Below are 9,403 nucleotides of genomic sequence, written 5' to 3'. Positions count from 1 at the left end.
GCCGGACGCCTGGCACTTACTTGCCCAGTGAAGCAGGACTGCAAAGAGCAGGTACCGCAGCGCTGCCATGTGAGCGCAGCTCGTGCCGGCGGCTGCTTCCTGCTGGCTGCCCTGAGCTCTGTGGCTGGGAGCGGAAGTTTTCTGCTACTTTCCAGAGCACCCTCGGGGGCGTGGAGAAACAGGGACACTTTTATTTATTTTTTTTTTAATTTTACTATGGCGATACCCTGGAGTTGCCGAGACGCGGGTGCCCTGCCAGGCTGACACAAGGYGTCACGAGAGCTCATCCACCCCTGCGGAGCACCAGGCTGCGGCCGCCCCTGGAAAGCCCCAGGCCCGGGCGGGAGCCCTCGGAGGTGCCAGCCCGCGACCTCTTGCAACTCTGCTGCGTTTCTGCGCTGGGGCCCCGGGAGCTGCGCAGGCGCCGCGGGGTCRCTTGGCCGCAGGGATGGGAGCTTTGCACTGTTTCCTGAGCACGGGGGCAAGCGCAGCCCTGCCCAGCCTTGGTGCGACAGCTGATGCCTTTTCCAGGCAAGCAGCTCAGCTGATTTTCATTAGTAATGAACTGAAGGACAAACAAAAGCCCCGATTCCCCTTCCGCCCCACTCATGCAGCCCTGGGAGGCTCTCACTCCAAACTCGCCGGCTGGGGGCTGCCTAGGACCCCCGCGGCCCCGGCCCCGGCCCCATCCTGCTTCGGGCCCCGGAGGGCACGGATGGAGGAGCAGAAGCGCCGGCTGGGGCGCAGGTGAAGGGCTTGTCCCCGTTCATCACAGCTCTCTCACCGACCTCTCGGAGAGATTTTTTCTTTTTTTTTTTACTATAGATTTATTTTCCCTTCCCATAGCTGCCGCCTGCGACAGCAGACCTGCTGCGTGTGACGGGGCGCGCGGGGGGTTATCGGGGTGCGCGGATGCCGGGGCTGCTCCCGCGCCGCCGGGCCGGACCCGCCGGGAGCCCGGCGCGGGGCGGCCGTGGGAGGGCGGCCGGCCGCGGAGCGGGGCTCCGGCGCTCGGCTCTCGCTTCCTCCCGCCGTCGAAGCCCCCCGGCGCCGGCTGCTGCGGGCCACGGGCTCCCTCTAGCGAAGCCGGGGGCCGCGAAGCGCCGGGGGAGGGGGGGGCAGCGCAGCGGCCCGCCGGCGCTTCTCCCCTCGCCGCGGCTCTGCCCCGCGCTTTGCCGCTCCTTGGCCGCGGGGCCGCCGCCTGCAGCCGTCGGGGCTCGGCGCGGCGCTGCAGCCCGGTTCCCCGGGGCCGGCGGGGTCGTCTCCGGCGGGGTCGCCGGCACCGGCCGCGGCCAGGCTCAGATCTTGGGCAGCGTCACGCTGGCGTAGACCGTCGTCGGCCCCTGGTCGGGGCTCTGCGGCGGGAGCAAACGGCGGCCGTGGGGGCTTCCCCGGGGCGAGCGGCCGCCCGGGCTGCGCCCGCGCCCGGGAAGCCGCTCCGGAAACCTGCAGGTTTCCTGCAGGAGCCGCTTACGCCTGGAGGGATTTTGCAAAGGGGAAAAGCGAGCGGTGGGAACAGGCCCGGCGGCGGCCCTTACCTGCAAGCGCGGAGGGGGTCCCGGCCGGGCGGGCGGCTCTGTGCGGGGGCCGCGCGCGGGACACTGCTGCCGCGCCGGCGCGGGAGCCGGCGCCGTGTCCGGTGGCAGGCCGGTGGCGGCGGCGTAGATGGTGGTGCAAGCGGGGTGCTCGGCGGCGGCGGGCAGCCCACGGGGGCCCCTCGGCTTCTGTGCGGGGAGCGAAGGATGAGCCGGCAGGACGCAGCGCAAAACACCCATCGCGCCCCCAAACCGCCCTCCCTCCGGCGACCGTGCAGCAGCCGACGCTGCTCCCAGCCCGTCCCAAATGAACAGGCCGATTCCCGCGGCATCCTTGCCGTGCCGGAGCAGGACCGGCCGGGACCGCCAGGCCGCGCTCACCTCCGCCCGCTGCACCTGGGAGTAGATGGTGTGCACCGCGCCGTCCTCGGCGAGCGCCGCGCGCTCCTGCTTGGCGCCTGCTGCGGGCACGGAGGAGGCGTCGGGCTCAGCGGTGGAGCCTTTCCCGGAGCGCGGCGGGACACGGCGGAGCCGTTCGCACGGGGCGGGGGGGGGCGGGATGGGACGGCCGGCGGGGGCACCCGCAGCCCTGCCGCCTCGCGGGAAAGCCCCGCGGGGAGGCTTGGGGAGGCCGCCGGAGGGCGAGGGCACCGCGAGCCGCGGCGGCCCGGCACTCACCTGCGCGCCTGGCCGCCAGCGCCCCCGCCGCCATCGTCACCGCCGCGATCGGCACCGCCGCCGCCAGCACCAGGTGCCCCGTCCGCAGCCCGGYGCCGCCTGGGGAAGGGGCAGAGCGAGGAGCCGGCTGAGCGGCACAGCAGGAAGCGCCCGGTAGGAAACGCTTTTCTGCAGCCGAGCGCTCGTCCCGGCTGCCACCGAGCCGCCGCCGGCAGTGAATAAAGCTGCCGGACGGGGCCCGAAACGCCGGCTGCTCAGCAGAGCCCCGGCGCGGCCCKTGCGGCGGGGGGCTGGCGGGAAGCGCGCCGCTCCCCCGGGAAGGGGCGGCCACTCCTCTGCCCGGCACCGGCGAAAGCCCCCGCGTCACGCGGGAGGCGTCAGAAAGCCCCAGCGCGGCGGAGCGTGATTTCTGCCCCTGACGGGGAAGTTGCTGCCGAGGGGTTTTGGTTTTTGGTTTTTTGTTTTTTGTTTTTTTTTTTCCCCCAATCCTCCGGAGACGTCGTGCCGGGCAAGTCTCCTGCGTGGGAGACGAGCGGCGGGGGCACGAGGGGCTCGGGGTGGGCGGCGTGGCAGACGATGCTTTTCCTGCTAAACCCTCCTTCCAGCAATGCAATGCAATGCATTGCAAAATATATATATATATATATATACACACACACACCCCCAAAGCCCCACAGCCTAAGGCGGCACCGAGGGGGCGAGCTGCGAGCCAGGCTGTGCCGCGGGCCCGGCCCCCTCGCCGTTCCCGGGGGCTCACCCTGCTGCTCGGGGCCGCACTCGGAGGTGTTGAAGGCCGCGGCTCGGCGGCTGACGGGGTTGGCGGCGGCGCAGGCGCAGGCCAGGCTGCCGTTGCGCAGGCTGTAGGAGAGGTGCAGGAGGCTGCCGTTGCGGGCGCAGAGGTGCGAGGCGCCGGCCCAGCTGTAGGAGACCTGGTCGCCCCGCTCCGCCGTGCAGTTGAGGATCACGGTGCAGCTGTCGTTGGCCAGCGTCCTGTTGAGCACTTGGATACGGGGCTCCGACACCGGCTCTGCAGGGAGGGATGGAGGGCGCCGGGGCTCGTTTCTGGGGAGGGACGCTGCCTTGTCCCCTGCCCCGCAAATCCCACCGGCCTCTTGCAGCTCCTCAAGAAACGGAGCTGGTCTAGCCCCAGCCCCGCTCCTGCCACAGCACCCCCGAATGACACTGGGAGCATGGAGAAGGATGGGGTCCACATGCACCCAGAAGCACCAGGAGACACCCAAAAGCACCGGGAGACACCCAGAAGCACCGGATGCTCAAAGCACCAGGAGACATCCAGCTCATGGGCTGCAAGAGGGTGCTGGGCGGGCACCCACCCACCCTTGCAAGCAGCAAGGGCAGCATGGTCCCCCCCCATCACCATTTCTCACCGTACACTTCCAGCTCTATCTGCCAGACCCTCTCCTTCGCTCCCTCGGTGATGATGTACTCGTAGAGCTGCCTGTCCTGCCTGCTGGTGTTGAGGATTTCCAGGGAGAAGTTGGCCTGGTGGAAGCGGGTCTGCTCCTGCATGTAGTTGGTGTAGTTGCCACCCGAGTACTTGAGCAGCACCAGCTTGCTCTGCGGGTCCTCGGTGTCCCGCTTCCAGACGGCCGTGCCGGAGCGCACCGTCAGCTCCTGTAATTCCAGGGGGATCCGCAGGAACGTCGCCTTCCCCAGGGTCCCCAGCACCGTCTCCCTCGTCCCGCGGCTCGCGCCTGGGAGGAGAGCCGAGAGAAGGGCTGGAGGACACGCGGGCAGCCCGACGCCTCTTCCTCCACCCGCCCCGTCCCCGGAGCCGGGCGTGATGGCCATGGTCCTCCGCGGGGGCACGGGACGCGCGCGGGGATCCGAGGCCGAGGCCGGGGGGCGGGTGGGAGACGCTGCCCTCCTCCGCTCTTCCTCTGCCCGCGGCGCCGAAGGCAGCGGCCGTCATTTGCATGAGCGAAGGTTCTTCAGCTGCGGCTGCAGAAACCTTCTGGAGGACTTTCCTTCTGGACGCTGCGACAGAGGCGCAGCCTCGCGGGGGCGGGCGCTGGGCTCCGTCCAGGCTCCGCGGGGCCGAGGGGGCCCCCGCGATGCTTCGCCCTCTCTGCCCGTGAGCCCGTGACTCACGTTTCCCCGGGCTCCAGGTTACCTAGCGCCTGTTTGCGTAGGAAACAGGGCGCCGAGGGATGCCAGCTCAGCGCCGCTTTCCTACGAATTTTCTCTCCACTGGAGCAAGGGCTTGCACCAAAACAGGGCAGGGGGAGGGGGGCGGAAAACAGGCCYGGAGAGGCCTAGATAAACCCAGCATCTGCCTCGCCTGCCCTCGTTCCGGTAAAAGCCACAAAACCAGCTTTCCTCGCCCGCCGTCCCRCGGGCCTCGCTCTTCTCGGCCGTTCCCACGGCGGCGCGAGAGCCGGCAGGGTCCCGGCCCGCCGGCGGCCCCTTCCCGCTGCCCGGCGGCCCGCAGAGCCCAGCGCCGCGCGGGATGCTGCTTTCCGCCGTGTTTCCGCGCTGCCGCAGCGCGCAGCGTTTCTGGCGCGCGGCGGTTAAGCGCCGACGATTACGGCTGGAAAAGCCCTTTCTGCATCACGGTAGAGCAACCCTCCGCCGCAGCCCGAAGCGGTTCCTGGAGAGGCGGCGGAAGGCTGCTCGCCGGCACCGGCTCGGCGGGAGCGCGGCCCGGAAGGCGGGCGACGGCGGCGGAGGAGAGCGGACGCCGGCAGTGCCGGCGCAACACCGAGCCCGCGGCGGCGCTCGAGCGGGACTTTCGCCGTGCGAGGTGGAGAGAAAACCCCGCGGGGGATTTTAAGAGGAGGCATTCGAGTAATAGCGAGCAGCAAAGCTGCGGGAGAAATCCCGGCCGGGCAGAGATCGCCGCCGCCTCGCCGCCCCGCCGCCGCGGCCGGTCCCGACCGAGGGGAGAGTTTTGGAAGGGGGAGCGCGAGCGGCGCCCCGGGGACGGGTTTCCCACCGTTCCTGCGGAGCTTCRGCAGCGTCTCCGAGCTCCGGGCGCCCGGGAAGCGGCGCCGGCGGGACGCACCGATGAGACGCTGCGTTACGGCAAGTCGGCGTCTCCCCACCACCGCCGCCGCTGCCGCCCCCCCGTCGCCGCAGCCGAGCCACCCGCGGCCCCCCGCGCCCGCCCGGCGCCCCACGTACCCCAGGCGCAGCAGAAGGAGCTCAGCAGCCAGAGGCAGGCGCCGCAGCCCATGGCGCGGTCGGGGCGCCCGCGGCGCGGCACTGCCGGCAGCGCCCGCCGCCCCCCCTATAAGCCCAGGTGTACCCAGCGCAGAGGCGCGGCGTGGGCCATGTGTTTCCTGTTTTTTTGGCTGAGCGATTCTTTTTTTTTTTTTTTTTTTTTTCTTGAGTGGAAAGTATTCAAAGCAGAGATGATGCTGAACGCTTCGCCGGAGAGCGCTCGGGGACCGGCGGCGGCTTGGCACCGGGCTGCCGTCATCCTGCCACGGGTCCCTAACCAGGCGCTCAAATACGGGAAGCGACCAGCAGGGAAACGATTTCGTGTACGGTAACGGCCTCCCCGTGCCGGGCGGCGCCGCGGAGCGGGGCCTCCCCCGGGGCCCTGCTCCGGCGAGGGCAGGCGGAGGGGCGTCCGCCCCCGCGAAGCCGCCGGGGCCGGCAGGGCAGCGAGCAGCCGAGCGCGGGGAAAACACCGCCCGCTCGCCGCTAAGGGCCGCGGGGAGCGGGGCTCCCGCTGCGTTTTTAGCGGAGGGAATTACTCACCTGCGCCCAGGCGTTTCGAAAAACGGGAGGAATATATATATATTTTTTTTCCCTATTGCTTGCTTCAGCTTTTTGGTGCTTTCTTCTGCACTGGTTTCCAGAGGAAAACAGAGGCGATAGCGTGAAGCAGGAACTCTCCTGCTATTTTAAAGCAGGCCAAACCAACCTCAGTGCCGTAACCAAATAAAAGAGGAACTCAAATGTCCACAGTGTTTAATGGAGCCGGTTCCCAACAGTTCCATAAAAGCAGGTTTGGTGAGCAATAAATTATCTCTAATGAGGAAAAAAGAAAAAAAAAAAGCTTTTGCCTAAAGCCCTGCTGGAGCATTCGGCGCCCCGTTGCACCCCGACAGACTATTTCTTGCCACTTAGAAAGCATCTAGTTAAGAAAACAGGATATTTCCCGGTGACTAAGCCGCGCTCTCTGTGCACCGAGGGGAAAGAGCTGGTAAGAGGCCTAAGCAAGCCAGGATGAGTAAGATGCAGATGAGCGGGACGCTGCTGCCTCCCCGTCACGCGGCAGCTTCGGTCYGGCCGAAAGGGGCCCGAGGTTGGCGCCGGCCCGGGACGCTCGGGGCGGGCGCTCAGGCGGGCAGCGAGGGGCTGCGGGCGCAGCCCGCCCGAAACGCCCGCCGCGGGGCATCCTGCAAAGCGGCGAGCAGCCCYGGGTGGAAAATCCGGTCCCAAAGGCCGGCCGCCGCGCGGGCACGCGTGCCCCGCTCCCGGAAAGGTCTACGCGCCCGCGGGGACGCCGGGATCTCGCCTGGCCGGCTGCCTGGAGGCAAAGTATTCGACAAGTAAAAGCAGCAAGAAAAACCTTCCTGGAAGCATCTGGGAGCCTGAAGGGGAGGGAAAAATACTGTGATGGGCACTCACRGAAAAACACCTTTTTCCTAAAAATGATGATCTCAAATGTCATCATTTGCCCCATTAGACCCCAAGCCGGCTCAGACCGAAGTCTCCAGGCTGAGGAAGGTAACGGGGGGCCCGGGGAGCCTTYGCCCCGTGGGGAGCCCGGCTCTTCCTCGCGGGAGGGTTCCCCGGGGCTTTGCCCACCTGGGAAAGGACCCGGAGCAATGCAGATATTTCTGGGGGAATTTCTGCAAAAACCATACATCAGTGCAAAAACCAACACCCGCCCAGCAGGGTGCCAGAGCCGCGCGTGAGCTGTGGCACAGCGGGAATTACCCCAAGCCGCTCATTAAAACCGGGAGCTGGGATGACTYGCGCTCGTTAGGGATGTTCAGACGAGCCAGCGAGGTCCCTGCTGACCCTTCGGTGAATCTGGCCTTGGGAGTCTTTGCCTAACGGTGGCTCCGGGAAGCGACGCCTCTTGGATTTAGAGGCGAGAGCCCGAGTCTCTCCTTTCGCGGGGTGGTTTTCCCGTGGTTAGCGGGTGCCGTGCCGAAGCCCAAGGGACCGGGGCAGTGGACCACCGCGTCCCGCGGCAGCCGGTCRCCCCGCATCCCCGTCCGTCCTCGCGGAGCCGGGGACCATCTCCATCGCCCGCGAGACGCATCCTCCTGCCCCGACGGAGGGGATGAAACAGGCCCGCGGCGCCAGGCTGCGCTCCGGGAGCCGGGAACGGCCGTGGGAGCGGCCACAGCGCGGGATGCGCGGCTCCCCCCGGCCGGGTCTGAGCTCCCGCATCGCCCCCCGCTGCCCCCCGAACAGCCGGCTGCTGTGTAGAGTCGGAAGGGTTCGCAACAGACACCTCAAAACACGGCATTTAAGGTGACAAGGGGAAAAAAAATTAATGCGCATTGCCAAAGGCAGGAATCGGACTCGCCCTCCCGCGCTGCCAAGCCTCAGCTCTGCCCCCCACCCCAGAGATGCTCCGGAGCTCCGGGCCCGGGCGCCACGCAGCGCCTCGTGCCCCCGGCGCTCTCGGGGACCCCGGCACGGCGTCTTTCCAGCTTCTCGGGGCGCGAGGCGTTTCGGAGCATCCTCCGCCGCGGAGCTGGGCGCCGCACRCGGTGCTCCGCCTTGCTGGAGCTTTCAAAGCACCGTGGTGAGAAATGAGAGAAATGCTGCGCGTTTGGTTTTTTCTTTTCCTCTGACCCGCAGAAGCCGATCTCTGATTACAACACAGCCTCGCGGGGCCGGGAGGGGAAACCGAGGCAAGGAAGAAAGAGGAAACCTTTGCCGAGAGCGGCCGGCGGGGCTGGGAGCGGGCAGCGCTCGCCCAGGCCCGCGGGGAGCAGCCGCCCGTGGATGAGATGCTCTTCAGCACGACTCCCGCGGATGCCTTTTCCCCACAAAGGCTGCAGAAACGGGAGCCCCAGGCCCCGGCAGGACTGCCGTTACCTCCGACGGCCCCAGGCGGCATCCGCAGCGCCGGGAAACCACAGCTCTCCGCAGGCTCGGAGGCCTCATCCGGGGACGGGAAGCGGCGAGCTGGCGGCAGGGTGCATCGTTAAACCAGGAGGAGGAGGAGGAGGAAGGCCAGAGCCGAAGGCAGCTCAGTCTTCTGGGCCACGGAGGGCTCGGCTGGAGGGAGACCCGAGCGCCCGTGAGCGCGGGCAGGGGCGTTTCGCGGCCCCGCTGCGCCCGCTCCGGAACGGGGCCGACCGCTGCCGCGCGCGGGGATGCCGCCGGCCCGCGGGGACCCGCCGCCCCCCGGCCCGGGGGGGGGGTCCTGGCCGCGGGGCCGGGGCCACCGTGCAGCAGCGAGGCGTTGCTGGAGGAGACGGGGTTGCTGGCTCGGCACGTGTACGTCTCCACCACGGGGCTGAAGGAGAGGTGGAGCTGGGCGCCGGGGCTCTCCGCCAGCYGCTGCCGGGGCAGGATCCACTCGTACGTCACGTCCTCGAGGGCCACGGAGCAGGTCAAGTTGACCTCGCAGTGCTCGGCGTCCCCCTCCATCTCAGCTCGCACCGTGGGCTTCGGCACCGGCTCTGCAAGGGGCGGCGCGGCGTCACGGCCCCCACCCCGCGCCCGTCCGTCCGTCCGCCCGCCCGCCCGACCTCGCTCACCGTGCACCATCAGGCGGACGCTCTCCGTGTGCTCCCTGCCGGCCCCGTCCTCCAGGTAGAGCCAGTACGTGCCGCTGTCGCTTTTCCGCAGGCGGCAGACGCGCAGCGTGTTGTTGGGGAAGAGCTCCAGGCGCCGGTGGAAGAGGGGGTCGGGGTAGCTGGGGGTCTCGCTGCCCTTCCGGATGGCGATTTTCTGGGTGTTCCCGTAGCGCCAGTGCACTTGGTAGGCGGTGCGGTTCTGCCGCCCGGCGCTCAGGTACGCCTCGCCGGCAACGGCGCCGTGCACCGCCGGCTGCCCGGCCTGCGCCGCCGCTACCGGGAGAGCGCAGCGTGGTGGCCCCGCGCCGCGGCACGGCCCCCTGCGCAGCCCCTCACCCCGGCACGGCCCCCTGCGCAGCCCCCCCAGCGCATCTCCCTGTGCCCCAGCCTGGCTCCTCGTGCAGCCCCCCAGCCCGGCTCCCCACACAGCCCCCCGGCACAGTTCCCTGT

General features: G+C 68.9%; 2 protein-coding genes across 2 annotated transcripts in view; both read right to left on the bottom strand.

Annotated features, from left to right (window-relative positions):
• The window catches only part of LOC146587837 (uncharacterized), a 12,255-nt gene extending 6,840 nt beyond the window's left edge, over positions 1 to 5,415 (bottom strand). The window contains exons 1-7 of the mRNA XM_085318930.1: positions 5,358 to 5,415; positions 3,602 to 3,928; positions 2,971 to 3,240; positions 2,214 to 2,312; positions 1,917 to 1,985; positions 1,539 to 1,724; positions 1,284 to 1,355 (exon numbers count right to left, since the gene is read on the bottom strand). Coding sequence (XP_085175056.1) covers positions 1,284 to 1,355; positions 1,539 to 1,724; positions 1,917 to 1,985; positions 2,214 to 2,312; positions 2,971 to 3,240; positions 3,602 to 3,928; positions 5,358 to 5,409 — 1,075 coding nt within the window. The 5' untranslated portion in view covers positions 5,410 to 5,415. The remainder of the gene's footprint in view (positions 1 to 1,283; positions 1,356 to 1,538; positions 1,725 to 1,916; positions 1,986 to 2,213; positions 2,313 to 2,970; positions 3,241 to 3,601; positions 3,929 to 5,357) is intronic.
• A 1,108-nt stretch (positions 5,416 to 6,523) lies between these two features.
• LOC146587836 (uncharacterized) overlaps positions 6,524 to 9,403 on the bottom strand; it is a 4,758-nt gene continuing 1,878 nt past the window's right edge. The window contains exons 3-6 of the mRNA XM_085318929.1: positions 8,915 to 9,399; positions 8,591 to 8,836; positions 8,247 to 8,336; positions 6,524 to 6,714 (exon numbers count right to left, since the gene is read on the bottom strand). Of these exons, the coding sequence (XP_085175055.1) occupies positions 6,524 to 6,714; positions 8,247 to 8,336; positions 8,591 to 8,836; positions 8,915 to 9,399 (1,012 nt within the window). The remainder of the gene's footprint in view (positions 6,715 to 8,246; positions 8,337 to 8,590; positions 8,837 to 8,914; positions 9,400 to 9,403) is intronic.

The sequence above is a fragment of the Rhea americana genome, unplaced genomic scaffold, assembly GCF_003343005.1.
Source record: "Rhea americana isolate MKP2758 unplaced genomic scaffold, rheAme1 scaffold_562, whole genome shotgun sequence".
In the NCBI taxonomy this organism is placed as follows: Eukaryota; Metazoa; Chordata; class Aves; order Rheiformes; family Rheidae; genus Rhea; species Rhea americana.
This window is presented reverse-complemented; position numbering and strand designations above follow the sequence as displayed.